The sequence below is a fragment of the Leptosomus discolor genome, chromosome Z (genome assembly GCF_034619465.1).
Source record: "Leptosomus discolor isolate bLepDis1 chromosome Z, bLepDis1.hap2, whole genome shotgun sequence".
NCBI classification, from domain to species: domain Eukaryota; kingdom Metazoa; phylum Chordata; class Aves; order Leptosomiformes; family Leptosomidae; genus Leptosomus; species Leptosomus discolor.
Genome location: NC_141419.1, coordinates 73710074 through 73726763, shown reverse-complemented (window position 1 = coordinate 73726763; position 16690 = coordinate 73710074). Strand labels below are relative to the sequence as shown.

The 16690-nt window shown below is 37.4% G+C and overlaps 1 protein-coding gene across 1 annotated transcript in view; it reads left to right on the top strand.

Moving 5' to 3' along the window:
• Window positions 1-16113, top strand: part of LOC104341715 (uncharacterized) — a 73472-nt gene extending 57359 nt beyond the window's left edge. The window contains exons 20-29 of the mRNA XM_086480120.1: window positions 1095-1260; window positions 1852-1934; window positions 2483-2699; window positions 4148-4330; window positions 6640-6741; window positions 8145-8291; window positions 11654-11794; window positions 13122-13215; window positions 14635-14713; window positions 15514-16113. Coding sequence (XP_086336246.1) covers window positions 1095-1260; window positions 1852-1934; window positions 2483-2699; window positions 4148-4330; window positions 6640-6741; window positions 8145-8291; window positions 11654-11794; window positions 13122-13215; window positions 14635-14713; window positions 15514-16113 — 1812 coding nt within the window. The remainder of the gene's footprint in view (window positions 1-1094; window positions 1261-1851; window positions 1935-2482; window positions 2700-4147; window positions 4331-6639; window positions 6742-8144; window positions 8292-11653; window positions 11795-13121; window positions 13216-14634; window positions 14714-15513) is intronic.
• The last annotated feature ends 577 nt before the right edge of the window (window positions 16114-16690 follow it).

Below are 16690 nucleotides of genomic sequence, written 5' to 3'. Positions count from 1 at the left end.
TCCTATTGTCAGTCCAGTTCAGTTGATGCATCAACTCACATTCCTGGTTTTCGTGTCTTCTTTCAGCTGTTGTTTTGGATCAACAATCTAGCTTCTGACTTCCATCAGTGAGATGTGAGTGGGCTCCTTCTAGGAGGAAAAAATGACAAGGAAATTACCCTGTTATTACTTTTCGAAGAAGATACTGCATCAGTTGTTTCTTATACTCTTGTCCACTTAAAGGCTCCATCTTATTTTTTAATCTTGGTACCAGAATTTTCTGTGTTTTCTTTGGTCTTTTCGTTTTAATCATACGGTGATAATCTTTGGGATGGCCTACAGCCACACTGTCACATGGCTAAGAGCTAGAAGACCCTGTAACTCTGCAAATCAAAACAAGATAGCGATAGAACAAGGGGAAATGGCCTTAAGCTGCACCAGGGGAGGTTCAGGCTGGATATTAGGAAGAATTTCTTTACTGAAAGGGTTGTCAGGCATTGGAAAAGCCTGCCCAGCGAGGTGGTGGAGTCACCATCCCTGGAGGTGTTTAAGAGACGGGTAGATGTTGTACTTAGGAACGTGGTTTAGTGGTGTAGGTAGAGCTAGGACATGGGATGATCGTGAAGGTGTCTTCCAACCAAAACTGTTCTATGATTCTATAAGAAAAGAAACAAGTACCCATCTGGCTCACAAGCTGCAGGTGATCACTGCTTCCCCAGGGATGCTTCTGCTATGAGGTCAGCTGCCTCCGGGATGTTATGGTGATACTGGCTTTAGCAATACCCAGTTGCTTCCCGCTAATGGGAACTGCAGTCATCCAGCACTTCCTATGGTAGCAGAGCTGCTCTAGAGCCGCCTGTGAGCTGCACACAGTTCAAGTGATGGGTCGGCCAGTACAGACCCAAGTTTTTGCTCAAGTTTTTCAAACCCAAGAGTTTTACAGGAAGAATGAAGATGCTCACAGGAAATTTAAATATGAAACAAGTAGGTTTGGGTTTCAGAGGAGTGAGGTAGGAAACACAAAAACTGCATCCTAGGTATTTTTTTTAAAAAATAAGCAGATATCTGAATGCAATTTTATAGCAAATAATTTTTGTTCATTTATCTACTTTCAGGGAATTGTCACAGTCCCACTGAGTTCTGCAGAGAAAACAGGATCATGTAATCTTACAAGTCTGCGGGACTCCACTGAATATTCAGTTGCCATTCGGTGTATGAGTGTTATGTCAAAATTCTGGAGTGAATGGAGTAGAGGGAAAACAGCGAGCACAGAAGAGAAAGGTAGGCTAACTATTTAGTAAGTTTTTCTTTGGTTATCCTTTGAGGCATTAGGATTTAATAATGGAAACCTGTATTTTCAGCGTATTATCAGTCTATTGAAATTAGAATTCTGTTGTTTAAACATGTATATTTAGTTTGTAGAAGAGGGAAAACTGAAAGACAAGAGAAAGGAGTGGAGGTGATTTGATAAAAACAATATAGTGCTAAGGAAGAAAATGGGTGGACAGTGAAGAGGGGAAAAATGAAGTGTGTAGATGGAGAGTGACCTTTGCTAAGGAGGACAGCAGCAGAAATGTAGTGTAGTAAGTATGTCCAATAAAATTATAAGGAGGGAAATTAAATTGCGAGTTATAAAACAAGACTAGAAATTCTCCTCCAGAGTTCAACAAATAAAAGAAAGCAGAAGGAAACTTATGGAAAGAGAGAAGCTGTACTGATTAGGGAAAAAAGGCACATTACGCAAGGGTAAACTTATTTTTTTGTGAGTTGCTTTGAGACTGTATTTTTGAAACCTTTTGATTGTTTTTACTGTAATACACTATCTTTTTAATATATCAACACATTTCAAGGTATTTTTTGGTCTTTAAATAGCTCCTTCAGAAAAAGTGGATTTGTGGAGGGTGATTGAGTCTTCACACTCAGCTGGAAGTAGATCTGTACATATTCTGTGGAAGGTATATATTCTTTTTGTGAATTGATAATCATATTGGTATCCTGCAGCTGATGTTGCATTGAAGTATTTTAGTGTTTTAGGACATATAACTGCCAAGGGGGTTTGCTGTCATCAGAAAAAATACTCGCTGAACTAAAGCAGAATTGAAAAGGCTTTCGTTTACTGAATGGTAGATGACTAGAGTTTTGTAACCTGTGCAGAAAGGAAGGGTTTAATTGTGTTCACATCACTGGAAAATCTGATTGAAAGTCCTCACAACTGCTCTTAAATAATATGGCTTACCAAACCTGTGGTTAGATTCACCTTACTCTTCTGGTAAAGTGACCAGAGGCTCTTTGCATTTCAAACCTCAGTATTTGACTTCTAAACCTTTCCTTCAATGAAATTGTTTCAGCTGACTGTCCTGAAGATGGGACTGAAGAAAGTGCCTTGCTTTTGTAAATATAATATAACATTTTGTAATTTGATCTAGACTCTTTAATACAGTATCTACTTTTGATTATACAAATAGCACTGTGAAACACTTACTGCTGCATATTTTTTTAATAGCCATTAAACAGCTTTCAACCTTCTGGGAGAATTCTAGGCTACAAAATACAGTATTTTCCAGAAAACAATGCTGCACTTAAAATGACAAACATCTCTACCGATAAGAAAATTAGTTTACTTTTAAATGAAGAGGCATATATAATATCTATTTCTGCCTATAACTCTGCTGGAAATTCTCCTGAAGCTATTTTGAGGATTCCATCCACTGATGAAAAAAGTAAGATTTCTCAATGTTGTGATATATTTTTCTGATTATCAAAAAAAATTATCTTCCTGACATCTGTTTAAGTTCTGTTATAGTGGAAGCGAAATTGTGCTAAGACTTTTGACATAGATCTATGTATATAGGACTGTGTTATGTACAAAGCTGTGTAGTCCGTTACTTTTTACTAGAACAATATTATCTTGTTGTCGTATTTTGCTATCATGTCATGTTTTTGTTATAGATGGTCATTTTTTGAGGTTTTGTTTTGAGATACTGTTGTTAAGATATCAGCACTTTCTGATGTCTTATTAGAATTTCTATTTTATTAATTTCTGCAGGTTTTTTGGTTCTGTTTTTTTTTTTTTTTCACTTGGACCGCCCAAATAAATCTATAGTGTCCCACCCGATTCTGTCTCATCCCTCTGCTATGTCATAAAATTGGCTACTGCTGGGCATTACTGCAGCGCGTTTAATCACATCATTCAAAGATGTGTTTAACAGAAGTCCATAAGATGCATCAGTGGAAGAAGAGGGAGAAACATTGTATTTATTCTTATTTCGTATGCATTCCCAAAGTAACTCATCCCACCCACCGCCAGGGTCAGGAAGCTGGTCGGCTCTAGCACAACAGTTGTGTTCTTTGGCTTTTACGTTTAATTCTGCTATTTCTGTGAGTCTTGCATTGCAACATCCTGCTGCCTACCCATGATCCAGAAGAGAGGTTGCATTTGACACACTTGAATCACTTCTCCTGCATCAATTGTTCATGAAACAAATCCAAATGTTCCCCTGGAATTTCTCAGTCAAATTCTGTAGATGTTAGTCATCTTGTCCCGGAGGCTGCTGACTACCTCTCTATCCACTTTTGTATCCCACAATAAGTGTTTTTCTGATTTTTTCCATGCTGTGACATGGTTTTTTTCCTTCAGCTTTGCCAGGTCTTTTTTCTTCCTGCATTGCCAGGTTGGGTTTTCACTCAGACTTTCATTACCTCTGTTCTGCAGGTTGTTGGTTCACTTTCGCTTCACTATCAGTCATGACCTTGCTGACTTGATTTACCGTTTTCCTATTGCTTTTGTTCTCTCAATCAAAACTTGCTAATCTTCACTACCTGCAAAATTTGTAGTGAATTGGTTTGTAAAATTTTACAAACTGTAAAATTCAGATCCTAAAAGAGACTGGTCTTTGATTTTATATGTGTAAATCTCCTTGATTATAATCTCCTCAATTCCCTCCCCTCCCCTTTTCATTGTAACAATTCTTATATGCTTCACTTTAAAGTGTTTTGAGTACATGCATGTGAACGATGTGAACGTGGGTGTAAAGTAACTTTTTTTTTTAACTTTGACTAAGTCCTATACTCTTCTAAAGAAGCAATCTCAGCTTGCTATAATTGAATTGCTTTCTTGCTGTAGTTTGTATGACGATAGAATTGCTGATGTTTTCTGTTAAATTTTTAGCTTCTCAGGTTATTGAAACAGTGAGGACCTTTACAACAAATGAAGAAGTGTTTGTGGAATGGATAGCCTCCGAATCAGAAGTAACCGAGTATGTAGTGGAGTGGTATAAGGAATTGGAAACAGATCCTTTTGGTAGATCATGGCAATATGTATCAAATTCTACAAACTGGAAAACTAACAAAAGTATGTTCATTTATCAGTTACAGCTGTAACAATATACAGATATATATGTATTCATGTATATTTATTTATAGGTAGACCAGAAAGAACAAACAAGGATGAACTGATCCAGCTTTCCTCAGGCCATTTAAAAAAAATAGCAGTATTTTTGCATGTAATTTAATAGCAATTTTAACACTCTCAAATTCTCATGCAACATGCAAGATGGTGTTTGCTCCCATATAAGATTAGGCGACAGATTTCATGTTTAAGAACTGTGGCTTGATCTTATGCCATGAATCTTCCAGTAGGAGGCCTATAACAGATGTACACTATTTTAGCAGAGAAATCTAGAACCAAAAAAATGAATTTGAAGATGGGAAAAGATCATGTGCCTTCATGTGTGTTAGAAAGAGAGCAAGAGACCTGAAAGAGGATTTGAGGGAGAATTCAACTTTAAAATAAGCAAGTGAAGTGATTGGTCAATCTGGTGCATGAAGTATCACATAATCACATTTGTACTGTGACGTAAGGAGTTTGTGAGAGATTTGAGTGGCCTTATGATGCACTGACAAATAAGCGAGGATGTGCTCACTTTTTTTTTGTTTTAGAGGCTGATTTTTTTTTAACAGATAATCTCTCTTAAGTAGTAATATTTTGGCTATGTGTATGTATTTTTAGTGAAAAACCAAACAATGTGCAGAGCTCGAGATATGTGCAAAGGCAAAACTGTGAATGTTGATAAGAATGTAAATATCCCATGCACATTACCTTTAGCTAATGAAATGTATCTGATTTTATTTATACATTTGGATTTTTTTTTTTACAAACACAGGAATAATGGTGACAATGTTTAGTATCATATATGTAATATATGTGATAAGTGAATTTTGGATTATTACTTCTTTTGTTCTCCATTAGTGAAACTAAATTTATCAGATTTGAAAGTGGTTCTTGTTCATATAAGGATCTTTCTGCATCCTATGTCAAGGAAAAAGAATTTTCAGAGTTTTCAGAAAACAAGTACCCTGCATTTTCTAAAGTGAAAAGGAACACTTGGTTTATTAATGATCAATATAGCTAGCTTTCCCATGTTTTTCTTACTGACTCGGACAACAGTGGCTTAAATATTGTTTCTGTGCTACAGTAAAACAAATCAAATAAAAATCTGCTTGAAGTAAAATTCAAGAGCAGTTTATTACACATCGAACTGAGATGGGTGAGTCTTGAGTCTTATGCTGAAAATTGCACTATTTCAGCAATGTACTGTGAGGAATAAATGCTATTTATAGCTGTTCTCAATATATAACAGGAACAACTTTCCTCCTCAGCAGTAGTAATAGGTCTTTGTTTACCCTAAGCACAAGTCACATTAGAGATGTCAAGGCAAATTCAGACATACTGTAATTTAGGCCTGATTCTGACATTCTTTTGTGGAATTAAGGGTGACATGTGGGCCATCATAACTTTTGCTGGATTGCAATAGGTATAAGGGACTGAAAAAGAAACAGAGAGCTGATACAGTGCGGGGCCATTAATAATAGCCATTATTCTTGCTGAATAGCTTGAGGAGGAATGGTCTAGGAAACGTTTTCTTTACACTGGTTTCATTCCATGGGTTGTAAAGCCACAGGTGTGTCCTCTTAGCGTTGGTGAGAGTTGCTTGTAAGTGGGGGGCGCACCTCATTGTTTACTTGGCTGCTGGATTGTTCAGAGTTCAAAACTTCATCTCCTGAAGCTTGAACTATGTCTTGAAACATATAAAATTCTACTGCAGAGATTTCACTTGTACAATTGTACTTTTGAGTCAGGCTGGTTAGAAGCAGATCTGCAGTTGCTATAACTGGAACATCAGTGCAGAGTTAAAAGCTGGGCCTCGTTGTGCCTTTTAAGGTCTTTGATGCATGAGACAAAAACTCTCTTCTGCAGAGCAGTAAACCTGTGAAATTAAAAATATTTCTGGAAGTCTCATTTCATACTGGTTATTTGAAAATAAAAAGCTTCCTCCAGAATCTGGAGCTGTTACGAGATGAATAAGTGGCTTCATATAGAGAAGCTGTCTAAGGCTGAAGTATAATTACCCATTCAAAGTATTTCTAGTGAAAAATGAGTTGGAAACCAAGTGCTCTTATGAACACTACTGAATAAAATTCGTTGCATTAAGGACAGTAATGAACGTTTTAGGCAATCAATGTATCATGCTTACTAAAAAGTTGAAGAAAATAGAGGTCTGTAACAGTATATTTAGAGCTGCACTGTGATTTATTCTACTTTCACTGTATTAATCTCACATAGAGAATCGTATGTAGATATTCCTTTTTTTTCCTTTACAGAAAACTTTAAACCATTTATATGCTATAACATCTCGGTGTATCCTCTCTATGGAAATAAAGTAGCAGCCCCATATTCCATACAAACTTATGTTCAACAAAAAAGTAAGTATTTTAAACTAATAATGTTGTGAAAAGCGTGATGTAGTCTGTCGCTCAGGGTTTATTACCTTTGAGCAATCCATTACTGGCATTACTGAAGGAGAGATGCAGATGCTGAAAAAAACTCAGGATTCGCGCTGCCTGATTTCTGTTCATAGATCAGCTACTGAACTGTTCCGTAAAGAAGATTTATTCTTGTGATACAGGTACATTGCTGCTTGAATCCACTCACTCGTTGTAAAGTTTATGTACTGTAGACAAAGCACTTGAAAAGAGTATAGCTACAAACATTAAACAGTTTTTTAAACTGGCAATCTCTTAAATGTTACTGCTCAATTAGATATATAATTAGGTTTGATTTTAATGCTTGACTGCATTTATCAGTCCTAATATATGAAGAAAGTCTACTCACAGAATAAAATGGATAGTTTGAAAAGCTTCCTTTTTGTTAAATTTTATAATGTAACAAAATACTTGCAGTCCTGCACATCAAAAATGGTAAGAAGCCATGATGTTTGCGATTGGATAGAAACTGTGGATGAAATAGTGTTTTGGGGTGGCAGGGGAGGAGGTTTTCTTTATTTGTAGAAGTTTAATGTGAATTCAGTTTAATGTGAATTTCAATATACAGCCAGCTCTAAGAATGTAGTTTAGGGTATTTTCACCTGAAATCTCAAAATTACCAGGTTTTGTGTCTGTGTGTGTATATAGGTCTATGTAACTGTGCCTACACACATAGTACAATGCACTACTAAACAGCATTAATTACTAGGAGGTGGTAATGGAGTATTGAATGTTTGAGTAATTCTTAGTAGCACAAATAGACCTTTGTTTTGAGTGCTTTGCTGTTTATAGGGAGCTGTGAGAGAAGCTTGTCAGGGGTTGTCAGGGAATGGGAAGGAAGATACTTGCTTTAAAACTGAAGCACAGAGAATTCTTGCTTCAAAGTAACGAACAATGCACATGAGGTTGTATTGTATAAGTAGAAAGACTTTGTCTGATGTAATGGGCAAAGACTGGAGGTGCTGGACACTCCAGTTGAATCTCAGCTGAGCCAGAGACATCCTGCATACACAGAGACTTTGCACCTGAGTTACCTTGTAAGTGCCAAAGGAAGTTTTTAGCTCTTGATCTCTCTCTGACATTGTTAATGATCTTGAGGTATTCGGATGCAGTAACACTGAGAACTATGCAAACGTCAGAGTAGATGAGGGGAAGTATTACCAGAAGAAATCACGCATTAAAGAGGGTGGGAAAAGTTAAGGGCTATATCAGAGCACTAAGAAGACATATTTACTTGTAGTTACCCCTAGTGTTACTGGTATGTGTGAAGTAACACAGATGGATAATGTTGCAGTACTTAGAGTATTTTGCTACTTTTTCTAATTTATAATGCTTCTGTGTAGAGCCATCAGAAGGACCTGTGGCTGACACAGGCATTCCGGGGAAAAATGAAGTTACAATAAAATGGAAGGAGATTCCAAAGGATAAAAGAAATGGATTTATCCGTAACTATACTATATTTTATAAACCTGAAGATGGAAAAGAATTGAGTAAGTGTACATTAAACATCAGTGTTTTCAACAGGGTTATGACAATCTGCTGTCTGAAGATAGTTATTTTCATAGTTACTAGCACACTTCATTATAAATATGTCTGAAAATACTGGTACTAAAATGTGGCTTACATAAAGATTGAAAAATTTTTTAGGTTTAATTGAAATTATGGGGTAGTCTAGTGAGTGGTCCCTGCTTTAATACTACATGTGTATTCTTGCTCACTTTCTTAGTTTGGAACTTCCTTTGTACAGCACGGCTTGCTCTCAATCTTTTTTACTATTGGATTGTACTACCCATGGTAGTACAGCCATGACTATTGACCACATTATCCTTTCTGCTTGTCAGATGCAAATCTGATGGATCTCCAGGTGATAAATTCAGTCAGTTTATAGCAGCACTATCACTCCTTTTCCCTTTCCAGACCAGGATGGAAACTCATATATGAGAGCCTTTTTGTGGATTGTTCTCCATTAACAGTAAAAAAAATAGAATTTGCAGGATTATGCCAAATTAGAGGGTATTATATATCAGATACTTGCTGTTTTCCCCTTTTACATATGTACTAGTCTCCCTCTATCTTCAAATCTTTCTTCTATTGTGACACGCCTCTGAAGCCAATGGAAAAAGTCATGATAGAAGTAGAGGAGCTGAAGTGGAGCTAAAATACACTGGAGAGTCATAGATCCTGTGCAAATTCCTGAATTTGAGCCTTGTGAGGGTTCAGTGAATTTACAGGTTCCATGCATGCCCTTGGAAGGGTGCCTTTCCCAAGCCCTCAGCTTCTGGAACAATATGGTGGAAATTTTCTGGTAAAAATGTTTTTACAGTCAGTTTCAGATTAATTTCTTCAAACGTGCTTAATTTTCTGTGCTTGGGATTGCTTTTCTCCTCTGGAAGCTGATAGCATATCTTTTTGAGCGTATTCTTAATCTCCTATCTCAGGAGTAGTGTCCATACGTTCAGAACTTCTCTAGCCTAAATCTCAGCAGCGTCTTTTATGAGAAGTGTTTTGGTGACCTAAATTTGTTGTTCCTGTACAGTTTATGAAGAATGCTGTTGGATCATTCAGTGCTTCAGAAATGGTTCTTTTTCCGCCTTTGTTTTAGACATCACTATTAGCAGACACCAAACATAATGTTTTGTTAAAAAAATCTCAAACTTGGAAATCTTCTGATGTCTTCAGTAGCTTCTGGTTATCCAGTTTGTGGCCAGGGCAAGAGCATTCTTGGTAATTTTTAAATTAGAAAGAGGAAGCTGATTATTTCTGTCAGATTCAGTCCTCTACATGCAGTTTTTCTGCCATATTGGTTTCTGAGTTAATTTAATGCTGACTCCTTTGTGTGGGGCCATCCTCAAGACATGCAGCCTGATTTTATGGAGCCATGTCTCCATATTACTTCTAATGTAAAGCAGACTGTGCCCATTTTAGGGGTTCAGATAAGTTTCTTTGGGAAATTAGTTTTAAATAGCAAGTCAAGGGAGTTAAATTTAAATGGCAAAAGCCAACTGTACTGATTTTTTTTTTTTTTTTTGAGGATTCTCTGATGTCGTATCTTTTTTAGAAGAATAGAACGTGTAGTTTGTGCCAAGGTGGCTTCACTGATGGCCTTTAACTGGAGAACTTCACTTTCCACTCCTTGATTTAAGAGAAACTGTTTAATCTCAGGGCATATTGTAGCATATCTATTTCCTGAGTGTTTTTTGACTGAACTGAATGACAGCATGAGTTGGATTTGACTTTATGCACTAGAAACCATTTTAGTGACTTTAATTTCATGATATGAGCTTGCTTTTAACACTGTTTGTAGACATAGAATGTTATGATACATTCTATGCGCTGCTTAAAAAAATTTAAAAGCGAAGCACATCACACTGATTACGGTAATGGAGAAGGTATTGGAAATGCTGAGTTCTATTCAGAAAAGCATTTTGAAACCTGGAAGAAAACTCCTGTTGATTTTGTCTTTCCTCTGACTTTATTGGGGCGATATCCCAGCGTTGATGGATTACATCCTTTTGGATGATCGGTGTCTAACTGCATGTACAAGAAATATAGTTAACAGAGAATCACAGAATGTTAGGGATTGGAAGGGACCTCGAAAGATCATCTAGTCCAACCCCCCTGCCAGAGCAGGACCGCCTAGAGCAGGTCACACAGGAACGCATCCAGGCGGGTTTTGAATGTCTCCAGAGAAGGAGACTCCACAACCTCTCTGGGCAGCCTGTTCCAGTGCTCTGTCACCCTCACAGTGAAGAAGGTTTTCCTTATGTTAATGTGGAACCTCCTGTGCTCCAGCTTGCACCCGTTGCCCCTTGTCCTGTCATTGGCCGTCACCGAGAAGAGCCCACCTCCATCCTCCTGACACTCGCCCTTTACGTATTGATAAACATTAATGAGGTCACCCCTCAGTCTCCTCTTCCCCAAGGTGAAGAGTCCCAGCTCCCTCAGCCTTTCATCACAAGGGAGATGTTCCACCCCCTTAACCATCTCTGTGGCTCTGCGCTGGACTCTTTCAGGCAGTTCCCTGTCCTTCTTGAACTGAGGGGCCCGGAACTGGACACACTATTCCCAATGGGGTCTTACCAGGGCAGAGCAGAGGGGGAGGAGAACCTCTCTCGACCTCCTGACCACACCCCTTCTAATACCCCCCAGGAGGCCGTTGGCCTTCTTGGCCACAAGGGCACCTTGCTGGCTCATGACCACCCCGCTGTCCACCAGGACCCCCAGGTCCCTTTCCCCTATGCTGCTCTCTAACAGCTCAGTCCCCAACCTATACTGGTACATGGGGTTGTTCTTTCCCAGAAACAAGACTCTACACGTGCCCTTGTTGTATTTCATTAAGTTTCTCCCCGCCCAGCTCTCCAGCCTGTCCAGGTCTCGCTGAATGGCAGCACAGCCTTCTGGTGTGTCAGCCACTCCTCCCAGTTTTGTGTCATCAGCAAACTTGCTGACAGTGCATTCTGTCCCCTCATCCAGGTCATTGATGAATATATTGAATAGTACTTGTATTAAAATAGTAAATTTCATGAGCTGCAGACATTATTTTAAGTTCTTGATTTCGGAGCTTAGGTTCCAGGAAATAAAGTTCTCAAATCACTGTTTTCAATGATAGAATAAACTACAGGAAATCATAATTTGCCTATCTTTAATATTAGCAAAAAAAAAAAAGTGTTTATTTAAAAAAAAAAAAAAAAGGTTTATTTTTTAGTCTTAAACTTTTCTCTCTCAAAGGACTGATAAGGTCGCTTTGTATTTCAAGTTATCTTTAAAATCCTTCATGATCTATCATTGCAAAAGATGCTAAATAATTGTACACTGTTTTGTGTGTTATTGACATAAATCTTCTCCTAAAAAGATGAAACTGTGAACTCTGATGTTCTGCAATACAGACTGAAGTACTTACAGGCTAATACACAATATACTGTCTATGTCATGGCAAGCAATGAAGCTGGTGGGACCAGTGGAGAGCCAAAAACGTTCAAGACTTTGAAATTCAGTAAGTAATATTCCAAGTTAGTTATTACTATTCTGAAAACAGGTTTAGGAGTAAGTAATATAGGGCATTTTTGTTCAGACATTTGTTAATTTCTTATATTTTTTCTAAATTAGTGTTAAACAAAACAAGGAAGAGTTACATGTCACAGATTAAACCCTCAAGATTAGGGGTCAAAACCCAAAATCTCTGTTTTGCTGTCAATAAATGTGTGGAATACTATGGACGTTTGTGGGAGCAACAGTTCGTATGCTGTCAGTTATGGGATGGGGTGCCTAACAGGTTATTAAAAAGCAGACATTTCTGTCTGAGATACTAGATTTAGAATAGCCATGCATTGCATTGCATCGCATCTCTTCTGCTGTATAAGCTTAACTAATAAATGAGTGTACAGGCTGTGGCCAGTGTGTATGTGTAAATATCTTTTCCTATTGCTTATTATTTGTTTTAGCCAGATTTTACCAAGGAGGTTGGTGTGATGGCTGCAGGTCGAAGTTCAGATACTTCTTTCCTGCTTCTGGAAGCATGTTTTAAATACATAGATAAATTGTGATAGTGGTGGCCAAACCGAAATATAAAAAAGTGCATGAGCTACCCTTAAACTTGTCATGGGACTGAAAGCTACTTTATTTTTCGCTTGTAAATTTATCTGCTAGTTTGCTAGTCAAATGCAAAGTAAGTTAGGCTATGCTGAGGTCTGGTCTCTACTGCTGTCAATACCGACCTCTGGTAGGTACTTGGAAGCTAGCTCAGAAATCTGTGCAGTGTTTCACCTAGAGTAACTGTCTTTTTTGTGTATTTAAAACCTATGTCCTGCATTGAATTTACTATTTACTTTGTAGTAACAGGTAGAAGTGGCACTATATGGCAGTCTTAGGTAACTCTAAACCAACAGGTGCCCAGAGAGGTTATAGACTCTTCATCCTAGGTGACTTTCAAAGGTTGGCTTGGTATGGCCCTAAGCAACCTGATTCTCATTTCAAAGTTGGATGAGGTGACCTACAGATGTTCCCTCCAATCTGCATTATTGTGTGATTCTATTAAATAAGGAAAATTTTAAAATGGAATACTCTGTTCCTGAGATAACTTGAGAAGTCTTGTAATGAGCTGCTTTTCTGGGTCAGTAACTGTGACTTGTTGAATTCAAAATACTCATCTTTTGACACTTTGTACAATACAGTATTCTGAGTAATTTTGGCTAGTTTTGACAGAGCTCTTTAGAATTGTGCTATTTAGGTGATTTGGAGGTTGAAAATTTGCTGTCTTAAGAGAATACATGAAGAAATCATAAACATCTGTGGTTTTGTTTTTTTTTTTCCCCTCTCTAAAGATAAAGAAGATGTTATTTTCATTGCTTTACCCATTGGATTAAGCATGTTGTTTCTGTTAGGCCTCTGGATAACATGCATTTTGAAAAAACACACGTGAGTACATTTTCTGCTTTCTAAAACTGAATGCAATCAGTTAATTTTAACTTGTAAAAGGCAGATTTTTATATATCTTATAAATGCTTTTGTTAGGTTCCAAATAATATATTAATTTTAGAAGGTGCACTCAATCAGAACAAAAGAAATAGGAGAAACAGATTCACATACCACCTGTATCAGTTTCTGGGAAATGCTACATGCCATTTGCAGTTCCATGGTCAGTCAAGTGGGAGGAGCATACTTAAAGTTAGTTACTGAAAAGTTTTTAACACCAAAAATAAAGTTTCCCAGGCACTCTTAAAATATTTGCTAGTGCACCACTAGAACACATTTCACATAACCCCTATTGCTTATCTTAGCTACCTTGTTAGTTTGTGACACTTCTCTTGAGCTATAAAGAAGTCATGAAGAAACTAGAAATTACATCCTGCGAAAGTATTTGGATGCTTAGTCCATATCTATACATGATTCACAATCCTTTTATCTGCTGCCACAGATGTCCCCTGCCAGATTTTAAATTGCTTCCTCAGAGCACGGGGATGCTCTAACATCCCAAAGATACTGTGAGGATTTTTTAAGATCATAAAATGTACTTTTCTTTAGCATAAAAAGGACTGGATTGTTTGGCTGAAGCTTAATAAGATTAAAAATCTTAAATATTTTGGGGTGTTCTAAGCTACTAGAGCCAAGGTCATTGTCATGCAAACTATCAGGTAGTAAGTACAGCTGAAGTAGTAAGTATAACTTTCAGCTCTTTTACAGCTTCATCTGTGTTGTGTATTCTGAATCTTTACAATAGTAAGAAATTAAGTTTTGATTCTGGAGAATAAGATGTAGTTGAGTGTTTATATTCTTATGTAGATCAAATTGCAAAGTGAAAAGTCAAGCTATGGCCCTGTTTTCATTCACTTACATACATACCTCGTATCAATGAGTGATTCGTTTAGTTTACAAGCTACAGTGTCAGCGTCATCTCTTTGCTGTTAACACAAGAACTCAGCATAGTTGTAGTGTGGTGTAGTGCTAGGGATATTTTTCTAAAGCAAAGTTTATCTGAGGTGGCTTTCCACTGAAGAACCACCCTGAAACATGATCACAACAGGTTTTGTATACAGCTTTATTTTGGCATGCTATTATTTGATTCGGTATATAAGTAAAAAGAAATTGCTTTTGTGCATTAGTAATTCTTCTGCCATGTCTCTGTAACCCAAGATTTTTACTTATGGAGATCTTTTGTAATAAAAATTAATGTGACGGATAACAATTCTAATGAAAAAGATTACGTTAATATAGGAAAGACTTCCTTTGTGAAAGTTTGACATTTTAGCAGTAGATGGGCTTTCTGGAGATTTGTTCATTTTATTTTTAAAAATTATTTATTTCATCATTTGACTAAAATTCCTTTCTCAATGATAGGTTTAAAAAGGTGTGCTGGCCTGATATACCCAATCCTGCAGAGAGTATTGCAGTGGAATGGCCTCTTGATGCATCTATGGTAATAATTGCTATTTTATGTATTAAAGAAGGGATCAAATGGAAAGAAACAGTTGTTTTATGACTGTTGAGTTTTATTCTTGTGTTTAAGTGCAGTAAAATGCTCTTCACTGTATTTTAAACTAATAGAAAGGATGCATCTTTATAAAGTATATTCACAGAATCACAGAACATTGGAAAGGATCTCTGGAGGTCATCTAGTCCACCCCCACCCCCCCGCTAAAGCAGGACCACTTACAGCAGGTCACACAGGAATGCATCCAGGCGGATTTTGAATATCCCCAGAGAAGGAGACTCCAGATCCTGCCTGGGCAGCCTGTTCCAGTGTTCTGTCACCCTCAGAGTAAAGAAGCTTTTCCTCATGTTCCTCCAGTTTGTGTTCATTGCCCCTTGTCCTGTCACTGGACACCACTGAAAAGGGCCTTTGGAGTTGATCCCATTTACATAGAAAATATAATCTGTGGAGAATGGGATTTTGTCTCAAAAATGGCTGGTTAGAGTGGAAAAGATCAAAACTGTCTGAGCCTGATTCCAAGCCTTCTTTGAAACTCCTTATTTTATTAAGCACAGAAAACCTAATATGGAAGTGTTTAACAAATGGACAGAATAACATTGTACTTTTTAGTACTCATTCACATATAACTGCATCCCAGATGAAATGCACATGAACTCTTTATTAAGGCACTTGTAAAATTTGGAGTCAAACAGAGCTCAAATGGCAGTGTTTTATATATCAAAACAATAAACTAATACATTATCTATCCCTGTCTAACTTCCCAATTTATCTCTTTGTACTGACAGAATAACTCATTTTTGAAGGGAGCGACATTGGAGGCTAAAACCATAGACTTTGAAGACATAAGTGTTTTGGAACATTGTTTTCCTGAAGAAAGTCAGGAAGGACCACTACTAATGAATTCTGAAAGCCGTGTTTCCGAATGTACTGATACTAATACAAAAGGCGTGATTAATGGAGATAAAAAGATACTGTATAATGAAGAAAATGAAGTTGCTAAATGTTTTTCAGCATCCATGCCTTATATAATTACTGAGCAAGATATCAGAAGTCACCTGCATTCAGCTCTCATACCAGTGAAGGAAATCCAACCCATAGAAATGCAGGAAGGTGATTTATGTGAATCTCCACAGACTTCAATGAAAAATGAAGAAAAGGATCATGAAGATGTTTTAAAGCTGGAAGATTTCAGTGAAAAAGCACTGTTCAATCCATACCTTAAAAATTCTGTTAAAACAAGGGAATTTCTTGTTTCTGAGCACTTGCCAGAATACAGTAAGAACGAACCTAAAAGCCAGTCAACTGTCTTACCTCCTTTTCAGCAAAATGTTGCAGGACAATCCTATGTAACACTGGACATGTTCGGGCTGGCCACAGCTCATTAGTGTGAGAAAACTTGCCTTTGTAAAGTCCCCTTGTGAGATATATCTTGGCACTGCTGCTCGTATGTATTCGTATGTTCTAACCTGGCTGATCTCAGTTAATTTGGATGAAAACACCCCCTTCCTTTGAACGGCTGTGAAGTAATTTTTTGCATTGTGTTTATACCCGTCAGGGTTCACTTTCAGTGATCTGCCGAATCCTCCCTTAAGTCACATGAAGTAGAACTACTTTCCTGTTCTTATTTCCCTCGATTGTTTTATATCTGATTTTATGTATAGTGTTCCTCCTGTTTCACAAATACTTCGTAAAGTTCAGTAATTGTCTTTTTGCATCCTGACTCTTGAATCAGTGGTTTGGCTCATAGTTTCTCTGTCTTTAATGAGAGGATATTTGTTATGTATATGCTATTGACGTACCTGCATTTTGGAAAAGGTAGGGTTATGCTGGCTTTGTTGCTTCCTTCCCTTTCTCTTGTGTTTTTAATCATCTTCTGCATTATGTGCTGATTTAATCTCTTCTGTTCGCTGCTTTTTCAAACTCTGTTTACTGCAGGGTATCTTCTTATCTTCTTGTCCTTTT